General features: G+C 39.5%; 1 protein-coding gene and 3 non-coding genes across 5 annotated transcripts in view; 2 read left to right on the forward strand and 2 right to left on the reverse strand.

Moving 5' to 3' along the window:
• fgd5a (FYVE, RhoGEF and PH domain containing 5a) overlaps nt 1-9,065 on the forward strand; it is a 41,871-nt gene extending 32,806 nt beyond the window's left edge. The window contains exons 13-21 of one of the 2 annotated variants that reach the window (XM_042502685.1): nt 776-859; nt 955-1,034; nt 1,181-1,277; nt 1,461-1,598; nt 1,932-2,034; nt 2,136-2,272; nt 5,517-5,645; nt 6,031-6,185; nt 8,669-9,065. In XM_042502685.1, the coding sequence (XP_042358619.1) occupies nt 776-859; nt 955-1,034; nt 1,181-1,277; nt 1,461-1,598; nt 1,932-2,034; nt 2,136-2,272; nt 5,517-5,645; nt 6,031-6,185; nt 8,669-8,705 (960 nt within the window). In that variant the 3' untranslated portion in view covers nt 8,706-9,065. The remainder of the gene's footprint in view (nt 1-775; nt 860-954; nt 1,035-1,180; nt 1,278-1,460; nt 1,599-1,931; nt 2,035-2,135; nt 2,273-5,516; nt 5,646-6,030; nt 6,186-8,668) is intronic. The other variant, XM_042502694.1, reaches the window with a different exon arrangement.
• On the reverse strand, nt 3,378-3,449 carry trnae-cuc. The gene has a single exon. It is a non-coding gene; the product is annotated as a tRNA-Glu (tRNA).
• Nucleotides 4,372-4,443, forward strand: trnae-cuc. The gene has a single exon. It is a non-coding gene; the product is annotated as a tRNA-Glu (tRNA).
• trnae-cuc lies at nt 6,258-6,329 on the reverse strand. Its single transcript has one exon. It is a non-coding gene; the product is annotated as a tRNA-Glu (tRNA).
• Nucleotides 9,066-13,754: the final 4,689 nt, after the last annotated feature.

A 13,754-nucleotide genomic window follows, 5' to 3' on the forward strand; every position in this document is an offset into this window, starting at 1 on the left:
GCCTGGAGCCTGGAGCAGGGTGGAGAATTCCTGGATGCTGCCTTTACAGCCCCAGCGGATGTTTAGAGCACACATTAGGTGTGACCAATTATGTCATCTCTTTTGTCTGGGAAGAAATGAAATACCCCTCATAACACAATGGACTTCTCAGTGTGTTCACGGGATCACAATACTTTTGGTCTGACGAGCAAATAAACACCATTAATGCCTCATTTTGTTGTGTGCATACATGGGAATTTTGTGCTGAGGGGTTGCACAGACGTGTGAATGCTGTGAAAGGAAACATGATTGAAGTAGTTGAGTCCAGAAAGTTACTTTTGAGGAAAGAGAAAAAACAAAGAGATGTGTGCTGCAATTGTTTTAGATATTTCTCTTAATGTGACACCACCACCCTGTGGTAAACAGGGGGTATTACATACTGAACAGCTGGGAAATGAGGTTTCACTGCATTGATGGATTACTGAATGGGTCTGCTGGGCACATGCCCAGGGGCCCAAAATGTCCAGAGCCACCCTGGCTGTCACCTGCAAAATGCCACTTAAAATTACAGCTGTCCAGTCCAGTAAGAGACTAGAAATTGACCACATAGAGATGCAAAAGAACTACAAAGAGAATCAAAATAACTACAAAGACAGGCAAAACAGCTGCAAAAAGACACAAAATTACTACAAAAACAGGCAAAACAGCTGCAAAGAGAGTTAAAATAACTGCAAAAACAGGCAAAACAACCTAACATAATATACCTTTTCTTTCCTCCCTCTATGTTCTTTATCAGATGAACGATATAATGCTGTACACCTACCCTCAGCAGGATGGAAAATACAGGCTGAAGAACACACTATCTCTCTCTGGGATGAAGGTACATTCACCTTTCTCATCTCCAACTTAATATCTGTACTAAAAGAGGGTTTTTTGGTTGAAATGTTTGTGTTTTTGCCCTTCTCATTCACAAAGGTAAGCAAACCTGTCCTAGACAATGTGCTGAACTGTCTAAGGATCGAGGTGTCTGACATCACCATTACACTCTCAGCCAGGTGAGCATCTGAGTGCCAAAACCTTGAAATGAAAGTGTGCAGATTTAGTTATGACTGACCCTATTCTCCTGCAAGACAATATGACTATATATGCTAAAGCCTGTTAGAAGTATTGGGTCAGATTGTTTGTGTTTTTCTCTCTTTAGCTCAGTTGGAGAGCGAGAGGATTGGTTCCACACGTTGAGTCGAGCCATAGCAGACCACGCTGCAGGACTCTGTACATTTGGTGGACCCTGCAGTGAGGTAAGACAAGTTTAAAAAGGCTGTTTTTCTTCTGGGTCGGTTCATAAAATTTGAATACTGAAATGATTACTGCAAAAATCACTCATATTCCTTTAACTAACAGTAATAATTAGGTGTTTTTATATGCAGTGGCATCTGTATATAATCCTTCATCACCTCATCTAACACTGTATGTGTCCACAGGCTCGTGAGAAGTTGTGGATGGCCCTGGGTGAGGCTGCTCCCGTACTGGTGCCAGTTTCTCATGTGATGATGTGCATGAACTGTACCTCCGACTTCAGCCTCACGCTGAGACGACACCACTGCAACGCCTGTGGCAAGGTCAGATACACATTTGCTAAAGGCATTTAGACAGGCTTTTCATCAAGTTTTTTTTGTTGGAGTTTGTTATATTCCAAATTCCTAAATATTGACCAAGATTTTCCTTTTTATTGTAAATGCATATCGGTTCCAAATATCAATTATCAGTCTCAATAACCACTAATAATCTCTACCAGTATTGGCCCTGAAAAACCAATATCGCTCGACACCTACTGTTTATTGTTGATCAAATTGTTGTTTCTCCTTTTGGGTCAAAAATAAAGGATCAGGAAGTTAAAGAAAGCCCGTTAAAGCTGAACGTTGTCTTTCTCTGTGTTTTGTGTCTCTGTGCAGGTGGTGTGCCGTGCTTGTTCCAGGAACAGATACCCACTGAAGTACCTCAAAGACAGGGTGGCCAAAGTGTGTGACCACTGCTACGCTGAGCTCAGGAAACGAGGTGAATCTCAGCTTTTTGTGTAGTAGTGTCTCGTGAAGGATATGTTGGTGTGTTTCTTCCTCTTGTTTGATGTGGTAGTAACTGGAAGTGTGTGTTTGCAGGTGGCAGCGTGTCAGGGGCGTGCGGTAACTCCAGCCCTCGGACTCACCGGGCCAGCCGCCCCCTTTCTGCTGTCTTCCAGAGTCTGCAGCCCCCAAGTCTGTGGAAGAGCAGGAAGAGCATCTCCTCTCTCAACCAGGTGGACTACACTTGTACATCTGTACCTCTTTTTCCTTTCAACTTGCTTTAGACAAGCCTCAAAATAAGGCATCTCACAGGCACAATTTTGATCACAATGTATCACACACTGATGTCACTAACTCAGTGATGATATGGTCATAATATGCGTTTGGTGAGGTTGATGACAGTTGATTTGAGTTCAGTGTATTTTCCTATGAAAACATGCTGACTTTCAACACGATTGCCTACTGTAGAGCTATATGTCATACATTCTTAATCAGATGGACTCCACTATTGAATTACTAAGTAAACAATGTTCCCTGACTGGGAATCAAACCCAGGTTGTGGCAGCGAGAGCGCTAAATTCTAACCACTAGACCACCAGGGACATATACACCTACTTGCACACATGAGCTTTAAAAACAATCAGTAAAATCTTAAAATCAATTCTAAAATTAACAGTGAGCCAATGGTGGGAAGCCAGGATTGTGGTGATATAATGTCATCTGTTAAAACCTGTGAGAAGATATGATGGGGACCCCCTAATGGATCGTGTTGCTGTGTTTCATTGATGAGATGCTCTAAAGGAAAAAAGTGGGATTTCCTGATTGGGATTGTGCAGTCCCCACCAGCTACAGCTCTAGGAGTAGCTACACCATGCATTATTATCATTTTATAAAAAAGGCATACATTTTTGTATTTCAGGAGATTTTCCCAACTGAGCAGATTATATTTCTTGAGAATATGGCAATGATGAAAACTAAATGGCTTTTTGTCTAAAGTTTTAAGTTCTTGTTCCAGTTAAAAAAGCAGTCATAAATATTCATAATGCTTCATAATAACAGTATTTTTGTAAGGATCATATGGTATGATCATTATCATAGTTGCAATACATTATAATTATGATTATAAGGGAGTTTCAGCAGTGAGTAAAAGCCCACAGTGATGTAGGGTGCATTTTTTAGGTTTTGGCTTTTGGAAAGGCAGGGAGCTCCAGGAGCTAGCAGCAAGAAGGGCAAGCGAAACAACATGTGCATACACTACCCACACCTTGGTGACACAGGATTGTATTGCATTTTTGTAGTTGAAACAGCTTGCAGATTTTTATAATTGCACAAAGAATATTCCCTGACCGGGAATCAAACCCGGGCCGCGGCGGTGAGAGCGCCGAATCCTAACCACTAGACCACCAGGGACCTGTTTTTCTTCAGCAGCAAGCCTGTGTGCTGGAATGTCAGGCATGTAGGACAGCTGATGCACTCAAGTTGTTAGTGTGAAGTGCAAAACAGCTGCAGACAAAGTTCACTTTTGACCTCTTTACCAAAAACAGGAATGTGAGACAATCTAGTGTCACCGCAGTATGGGGAGAGTGTGCAGATGAAAGCTGCTTGGCCTCCTCCCCGTGCCACCAGCTCCCGGAGTACCCTGGCTGTCTTTTGCTCACGGCACGGGCAGGGAGTTCACAGTGCTACCAGCACGGGGGAAGCCTGACACCTTTGAACTGTACACACTCTCCACACCACAGTGAGTTAAAGTCCCTCTTTAAAGCAGCCAGTTACCTCTGAGATTCACTTCTAATTATGATGATAATAAATAATAAAATCATTATAAAATATTACAACTATGTTAATAATACACACAAAAAATATTGTTACGAAGCATTAAGAATATTTATGAGTGCTCATAAGCACATTATTATGCATTACAAGTGTGTTTATAATGCGTTATAGACAAGAGCATCATAGACGATGTCACCCAAATCGTAATTGCAGGAGCAGGATTGCATGACATTTCTGTTTTTGCAGTAAAGAGGTTTTTATGTTGTACAACTATGATAATAATACCCTATGATCCTTGGAAAACAATATAATTGTTTTAAAGCATTGTGAATATTTATGAGTACTTGTAATTAGAATTACATAATGCTGTAAGCAGATTATAATGCACTATAAGTATGTTTATAGTGTCTCATAAACAAGAGCATCATAGACCATAACCTGCAAGATGGTTGCATTACATACCAGTTTTTTCAACCACTGTAGATAAGAACGAAGAGTGAAGAGGCAGATAGTGAATCCTACTGGCAGCTGTTTCACAAGTCACATATCCAGGTTTAAGTCCCTGGTGGTCTAGTGGTTAGGATTCGGCGCTCTCACCGCCGCGGCCCGGGTTCGATTCCCGGTCAGGGAATGTTATTTACTCACTCACTCAACAGGAGAAGCAATTTCATTCAGACCCAATGACACAAATTGATGCCCATATATGTGAAAAACAGACTGTTGAAAGTGAGCAGATTCTCCTTCAGGCAAAACACTAAACTCCATCAAATGGCCTAAACAGATATCTCTACAATAATTACAGCACAAACACCATGAATCAATGAACTAATCTTTCAGGCCTGAGAAGTGGTAGAGGCCATGTAATTAAGAATATATAACATAAAGCAGTAGAGTAGAGACTTATGTGTTAGAAGTCAGCATATTTTCACACAAAACCCAACTCAAATCAAATCTCTGTAACCTTGCCTGAATGCTTATCATGACCATATTAGTACTAAGTCAGTGACATTAGTTTGTGATCCATTGAGATCAAAATTGTGCCTGTAAAAAGCCACATTTTGAGTGTTGTAAAATCTAGGCCCAATTTTTTGTATAAGACACTAGCATCTTCATTGTATCAGGCCTATCATACATGCCAGGCTTGCAAAGGAAAACAGGTCCCTGGTGGTCTAGTGGTTCGGCGCTCTCACCGCCGCGGCCCGGGTTCGATTCCCGGTCAGGGAATATGCTTTACTTACTAACTTGATGAAGCTCCAAAGACATAAAGTGTTTGTCAGAAGATACCTTTCAGTATTTGTCAGTGCTTATCAGACAGCTACATGTGTTAAAAGTCAGCAGGTTTTCATTCAAGCAAAGGACAAAACATGCTGATTCCCTCACTTAATCATGAAGCATGACCATGTTTACATTGAAAAGCAGAAATGCCCTTTATGAGGTACAGTATGACACAAATAGATATACAGACATATATGTGTATATACTACATTAAAACCATGGTTGCTACATAAAATGTTACCAAAATTAGATTTTCTGCTCTTATTGTCAATTCTTGTTGGAACTGTCAGAAAGAGTGGAGACAGTCATTTGTAGTTTGTGGGTTGCATTACATTGCTTAAGTTTCCACTCATGTTATCCAGTCCTTCTATTTGTGTATCTGCATTGATGTAGGTTGATGTGAGTCTAATGTGTCATGCCTTTTGTCAGGTGTCGCTTACTGTGGAGGGCTCCACCATGAGCGGCAGCCTGCAGCGCCGGAAGAAGAGCAAGAGGAAGTGGAAGCGACTGTGGTTCCTCCTCAAAGACAAGGTGCTCTACACCTTCACAGCCCGTGAGGTGAGGGGGCACAGAGTCTCCCACACCAGCCCCAAAACACTCACACACTCTCTCATTATCACTACATCATGGAAGCATATCTTCACAGTCTTTGTCTATCCTTTTTCTTCTTCACATATGAAGCTTGGCAATGCAGCAAAGAACTATTCAACGCTCACACTTCCGCTGCTCAACCTTTCCTCCTCGGCAGAACACTTCATGTGACTAATGAAGGGATTCTCTGTGCTCTCTCTGTTTCTTTTAACAAGTGTGCATCTGAGTGTTGCACTGCTTTGTTCTTCTTGAGACATGAAATTCTTGTTATTCACATATTACTGCTGACAGCGAGATTGGTTGTTTTTAACTTGTATGCCTGTGTTTGATGTCTTTACTCATGTATGACCAGGATAAAGTGGCTTCGGAGAGTCTACCTCTGCAGGGCTTCACTGTCAAGCTGACTGAGAGGCCAGAGGGTGAGGAAAGCAGCAATGTGTTTCATCTCTACCACAAGAAGACTCTGTACTACACTTTCAGGGCCGATGATCCACACACGGCACGCAGGTACTGGTGATGTTTATGCAGATAGATATATGGCTTTTGATTTGGTATTGGAGCTGACATGGTAAAACTGTGTTCCCTGACCGGGAATTGAACCCGGGCCGCGGCGGTGAGAGCACCGAATCCTAACCACTAGACCACCAGGGATCTGCTAGTGTGTAAATGTGTGTGTGTGTTTGTGTGTCAACATGTGTGGAATGCGTAGCAGACAGCGAGGACAAAATGCCTGTGTATGCAGCTTTGTGCCTCCTTAAGTGCACTTTCCTTTACACTACTGTATGACCTGAATTTTTTTTTTTTTTTTGGTGCTTTGAATGTAAATAAGGTGTTAGGGTGCATGGAAAAAAAGCATTAAAACAGAGTTTGCTTGTCAAGAAAAGGTGCCAGGGGAGCTTCCCCTTGATGTCCAGGCTTACGTTGCATTCCACTTTACCTCGGAAGTCGGCGGTCGGAGCTGGGAATGATGTCACACCCTAGCTGACCACATTCCAGTTCAAGTTCCACATCTTGGGAAAACCAAGATGTTGTTAACAATATCTGTTCTAGCCATTTTTAGCTATAGTTAGTAACAGCAGCGTAGCAACAAGTCCACAGATAGAAGATGGACAGGACTGTGTGTGCGATTGTTTTAATGGGAAACGATTGAGACGGAAGTGCTACTAACAATATATCACAACCACAGTTGGTTCATAAAGAAGCCATCTTGAATTTTCAGGTTAAGGATGTTGAGGTTCTGCTGCCACGTGGGGTTGGAAATATGACTTGGGGCATTACACTTGGAATTTACGACTGGGAAATCCCTAGCACCATACTTACCTAATGTCTACAAATCCTTAAAAAAACTGTCATTTTGCAACAGTGGCCCGAGGCAAAGCAAGTTGAGTATTCCTGATTTGGACCTTTAGTTCATTTGTAAAGATTGTGTCTGTTTTTCAGGACATAAAACACTGCTTTGTTTTAATTCCAAGGTGTCATACCAGCTTTTGTATTCATTAGTTGTTTATTCTATCTGTATGTAGGTTCTGTAATGCTGGGATGTTTTCTGAAAAGTGTTAATCTGACAGCATTAGAGTCCGTATCTGTGACGGATAAAAATATGCTTGGGCATGATGAATATGTGGCTGTTTTTGGCATTCTTGGTATAGTGGCATAGTGTCAGTAACCAGTCAAGCTGACAGCTAATGCTTTTTTGTTGAAAGGCATTTGTTTTGTTTATCTCTTTCAGCTTAATCTGACTTGTACAAAAGGCACCGATTATCATAATGGCTTTTAACAATTTATTTGGATCAGCTTGTTACTTACTGTCAGCTTCATTTTTACAGGTTTCGCCTTGTACAAAGAGTTGAGATAGTGTTGAGTGCATATTTTTATAGACATGTACAGTAGAAAACAAGCAAATCCAGTTTACAGGAGACAGATCAACAAGTCAACCAAGTCGATACATCAGTCAGTATTAGCTTATGACAGATATATTAGTGTCTTTGTATAAATCAGTTGATAAATGACAAGAAATTACAGTAGAGAAATGCTGAAATGCTGAACTACACTGACATAGACAGTGTCTCCATTACATGATTTGTCACCTGTGAAATGTCCTGGTCAGTTTGCATCTTTCTCAAACTTATTATCGCCTGATATATAAGCATTAGGTTGATTAAACTCCTAAATATTTATATCAGTGCCAGGTTAAAATATACAGTATCCACGTGATTATAATTTGCACAACATCATTTTATAGCAGTTTAGAAAGTAGAAGTTACAAAGAACTTGGCAGGAGGAGGAAGGGAACAAAAGGGGAAAAAATTAGAGAGGAAAAATATAAATCATAAAAAGAAGTTAACAAAGTATACAGTAATATAATCCAGAAATAGAAAAGACAAATAGGTTTGGAGATCCTTTATTTATCATGTGTAATGGTTTGTTGGTAATACTCTTAGTGCCACCGCCATATACACATTAAGATGCACTAACAAGCAAAATTACAATAAGCAGCATTCGAACGTTATAGGAAAAATGATATGTGTAATTGCTTGGAATAATAAATTTGAATTATAGGTCAGGGTCATTAAGTTACAAAAAGATTTTCAGATCAGCTATCATGCTCTGTTTCTCTCTACCTCATTGACCAAAACTTCACTTCCCTGTCATTATTCTGTGGATTTCTACAGTGTAAAAAATTTCGAAGCAACACGCATAGGGCACCCAAATGGCCAAACTGCTGTGCAGCAGTTTTAACAAATTAGTGTTGCATTTCCACAGTGTTTGGGAAAAGCAGAGGTATCCTGACCTATAAACCTTCCTATGAGTCAAGCTCTGAAAAAAAGTTGATCCCTCATTAACCATAATGCAACCAGTAGTATCTTTTTATGAGAACCTGTCAGCATGGCAAAAGCAGAAGTCTGGGACGAGTAAAGTGACCTTGTCCTGTAAAAATAAGTGGTGTGTTGTTTTAAATTTCTCTTGTTGCTTTTCTTGTGTTTTTTCAGATGGGTGAATGCCATGGAGGAGGCTACTGTTTTATAGCACCTGCTCAATGAAACAAAAAAGTCCTGCTGTCTGTGACTGCTACAAACTCCTCTGTGGAGCACAACATAGCTACCTGCTGCTTCTGAACTCAGACCGTCAGTAAGAAATCATCACATCTGACCTGTTGTGGAATATCGTGTGAGAATGTAACCATAAGACAAGGCTGCCACCCAATGGTAGGAAGGTAAACATGGGGGACGACACTATGTGGAAAGGAGAAGTGGAAACCACTTGTTGGAGATCATATGAAAACTCACTTTAGCCTCTACCTTTTAGGAGAAGCTTGGATACATCAAATTCTTTATATAAAGATAATTTTATTCCCTCTGTTTCACCTTTTTACAAGGCTAATCCCACCACTCTTTTGGTTCTGCAGAAGAACCTACATCCTTCATTTTTTATATGCCAGACAGTGGGTGTTCAAATCAAACAATCGCTGCTCTGTAGTAGTATTCACAGCTAGTTAAAGGGAAAACATTGGTCACCGTTTTAGAGAAATATCTGGTATTCTGAATATATATTGTGAAATATACGCTGCAGATATTGCAGTGAATTATAGGAATTGTTTGTATAGAAAATGGTGTTACATGATGTTCTGAGTTAGAGGTCATTTTAATCATCCCAGTGTGTGTACATTATATTTCTTGTGGAGTTTTACTATTATATTGAAGCTAAAAAGCTACAGAATGACCCTCAGCATGACAACCACTCGACAGTATTTTTAATGATGGATGCTTTCAAAGATACTTTGTATTCGAATCTGTATGTTTTTGAAGAAAAAAATGCCATACAGTTCTGAAGTGCCAATTTATTTCTTCCAGTTGAATGCAGTGAAATTTGCCGTTAATGATGAATGTGCCTGAAATGAAATTGTACTCCTTGTTTGTCTTTATATCATCAAAGTACTGTACATGTCTCCAGAAGAGACCTTGATAACATTAGCTTTTTATCTACTCTTATATACCTTAACCTTCTAGTATTTTGAACAGTTCAGTTACAGTCCAGTAACATAAGAAAATACTATTGTGCCATTTTTTATTAATTCCTTTTTTCATGCTGTATATACACTGCTGGACAAAATCACACTTTATGGAAACGTCTGGGAAAAAAAAAGCCATTGTCATATGATCTATAAACTGCCAGTGTTAAGAGTCATCTGAGCCGCCCATGTCTTCAGCAGTAGTGTAACACTGGAGTTTCACTCTTCTCGACTGTTTTAACATAATCTCGTGTCTGTAGTTTCTCTTAAAGAGACAGTTCACCTTGAAATCAGAAATACATATTTTCCCTTGTCCTTCCTGATAGTGCTGTGTTACAGACTAGATTAGTTTGGTATGAATTGCAATACACCCAACAACACAACACAGTGCAGAAGGAAGTATGCATCTACTCACTCACAAGGTGTAGCTTGGTAGACAGAAAATAGTTCCTGTATGAAACTGCTGGGAACAAGGTCTGTGGATTAGTTTGAGTAATCAGGTCTAGAAAGAGACATTGCTGTTAGGTTTCTCAGATTTATTTATTTGTGCCATATAGTTCCATTACATTAGAGAGAAGGCAGACTTCTCTGCGGGTGATATCAATAACACTCAGCAAGTCACACCAAAACTAGATTGATTAATAGCTTTACAGGGAAGTGTAAAAATATGCCATTTTGATTTTGGGATGATTTGTCTCTTTAAATAACCTACCTAAAGGCATTATCTGCTCCATTTGGAATACAGCTGTGCTACATGTGATCTTTAACCCATCAAACTACATTATTTCTGAAGCACACTTTTGCTCATCATGTCCTGTTCAGCTTTTCTACCTGTTTCTTATCTGCCATACGTATAGTGTTATTATGGATTGTACCTCTTGCATATAGTGCATTGTAAATGTTTATGTATATAGATACATATAGAAATAAACTCCTTTAAAAAGTATACTTTGTGTGCTGTCACAGAGCTGTTTTGCCTTTTCTTACACATGATTTTTTTTCTTTACACTTAAACATGAACTCCTGCTTAGTGATGTCAATTCCAATACAGTATCTTCTACATTTTCACTGTCTTTGTGGAGCACAGTGTTCCCTTTTTGTTAAGAATATGTCATAAAGGTTAAGTTGTTTGGTAAACTGATGTCAGCATTTTGTATAAGCATGACTATTTTATCACAAGTTCTGCACATTTTCCATCTTTCAACTCCACCCCTATATCTACATGATATTAAAATATACAATTTAGTACAAAAATGAAGCACACTCAAAATGGCTTTATAAAGTAATTAAGTCAATTGTCTTACAAAATCGTAAAATACCAGGATAATGCTGAAATAAGTGCATAATAGACGGCATGTTTATGTTTCCATTGTTTGTTGCATTGGCAAACAGTTCAGTTAAGTGCGTTTCTCATCCAGCAGAGGGCAGCAGTGTGTCAAGCCATATACAGTAGATCTCAGCTAAATTGAACTTGAGAGCTCCTCCTGCATATTTCTGTTTGTCCGGCAGTATACACTTGATGCTGGGGTTGTTGAGTTTACACAGTTAAAACAAGATTGATAAATTAGATACAGTTAGAAAAGTGAAATTTTCACTTTCAGACCAAATATACTTGTGCATGATATGCACTACAAGTTCAGGTAGCTCTGTTTTTCATTATTACTGGGAAATTAATAGAACTGTGAGTATAAACCTTGTATTGCACACATGTGTTGCTTCAAACAGACAACAAGAAAGGGAAAATCTACTATATATAATTAATTTATTTATTTGTTGATGGTTTGATGAGGTTATGTCATGTAAAAGTCAAGGGAGAGAAAGTCACTTCAAGCTGTTGCAGAGTCAGAAAGTCCCAGTTTACATCCTGCAACAATCAGTGTTGTGTCCATCCACTGCCATGTGTCCTTTGATGTAGCCTACATCATCTATTAAGTGTGCCAGCCTACTATGATGTCCTCTCTTGTCAGCACATTTTTCAGTTTTATATCAAAAGCCTATGATGCCCCCACTCTAAACAAGAAATACTCTATTTGTTAAGCCATCTTATTTTTATATTGTCATTGTAGATCACAATATGGCAATTCTGCATTACATTAATTATCACTACTATGATTAACCCAAAAGAGTCACTATAAATAGATTCCTGAATGGGCCTACACCTCACTGGTTTGGGGGCCCAAATAGTCAGGGGGCCCTGTGGCCTTCACTTGTAAAATGAAACTAATTTAACACATACCAATCAGGAAGAGACTCAAATGACAGAGAGATAAAAAGAAACTGCAAACAGATGCAAAACTACCACAAGGAAACACAAAATGACCACAGATACTGCAAGAAAGATGCATAGCGACTACACAAAGATGCAAAACCACTACAAATTCTGAGTGTCTTGCTCCTGTGCAGGAGAGGTGGTGGGGCCATTTGCATATCTGTGCCCAGAGGCCCATTGTCTCATAATCAGCTCATGGAAGCACTCTGATTTTAGGTCAAATTAAAGTGACATATTTGTATTGTCCAGAGGATTATGCATCATTACTGGTAACCGTTGCCCTGTTGCAGATGTAACTTGGGCAAATATTAAACACATTTCCATCCACTGAAAGAAGAGATCGATAATGAGCCCTTCTTTTCACCCTATTCACTTCCCAGACTGCTGCATAATGCAAGCCATCTCAGATAAGTTAATTAGTTATACCAAAGAGTTCCACGAAGCCAAAACAACCCAGTCCGACAGCGATGGACCGCAACCAGGAAAGCAGTGCTAGCATGAATATTTAAAGACAAAGAAACAGCACAAAACATTTTGACCTATTTCTTTTTTAACATCTGCAATATTAATGATGGCGAATTAACCAAAACAGGCCCAACATGAGAGCTCACTAAAGAAAAGAAAAGGGATGTGGCTTCAGTTTATCAGCCAGTAAATGTCCTTTGAGCATTCAAAACTGGTATTTGATTTGCTCATTAATAATTTTAAAAGGCTGTCTGTACTGATAATAAAAAAAGAAAGGGAGCCGAGGGGAGCATTTGCTGAGGACACTGTTACTGGATACAGAGATCAAGACCAAGAGATCATTCCCAATTAGATGAGTAAAGATGAAGTGATTGCATGTCAGTCAGAAAGTAGGCAGAACAGAAAATAGGAAGATTGGGGTTGCTCTAGATACATGATCCCAGGAGTGTCAGTGACCCAATACTCACTTGAAGTACAGACAGAGAGAGAAGTGAGAAAGGCGTCGTAAGCAGGGAAAGTTTTCTTAAAGCACCTGAAAGTTAAAGACACCTTGTTCCACTTCTTGTCTTGAGCATGAACTTGGTCACATGGTCTCTCACACATGCAAAATACATTCACAAAACCTTTGCCTTAGTAGCCAGGGAACCAGAGACGCAGAGAGTGATTAGATAACCGCCGGCAGGGTTGAATCAATAGCCTTCAATTTCTGTGGTCTCGGCGAATTGTAAGAAAAGGACCTCTAAAAATAGTGAAAGGACATCTTCTCCTTGCGCACATGAAAAGTTTCAAATCCACATCAGATAGAGATACAGTGCTTGTATTGCAAATCTCCAATAGGCAAAACAATGTGGAATCAAAAGAGAAAATTGATAAAGAAAAGTCAAAGGATGATGTGAGATTTAACAACAACTGGCCAACATTTTTACTGTGTTTCACAATCAAACAGTAAAACCTATGTTTGAAAGTCAAAGGGGCCTTTTTTCCAGAGTGGCCTACATGAAACTGGTAAATGCAAGTCAGCAACTTACCATGCTATAGACCCAAAGTCGTCCACATCACCAAACACTGAGGAGAGGGTTGTTAGAGGGGGACATGTTATTTTCTAGATGTAGAATATGTTCGACCAAAACCTGGGTGTCTTGACCACCATCAAAAAGGAACACCACTTAAATAAATAATTTCAGAGTGTTGTTTCCATAGTTTTGAAAAGTTCAATTAATATAATTGCGAACATGAGCTACTCTCTCTCAATGCCAGAAACAAGGGAAGTAAGTCTTAAACTTTTGATTTCATCAAGTTTAAAGTGTTGAGCTCTTCCATAGACAATTAATGG

This window comes from Plectropomus leopardus, chromosome 2 (genome assembly GCF_008729295.1).
Source record: "Plectropomus leopardus isolate mb chromosome 2, YSFRI_Pleo_2.0, whole genome shotgun sequence".
Lineage (NCBI taxonomy): Eukaryota > Metazoa > Chordata > Actinopteri > Perciformes > Serranidae > Plectropomus > Plectropomus leopardus.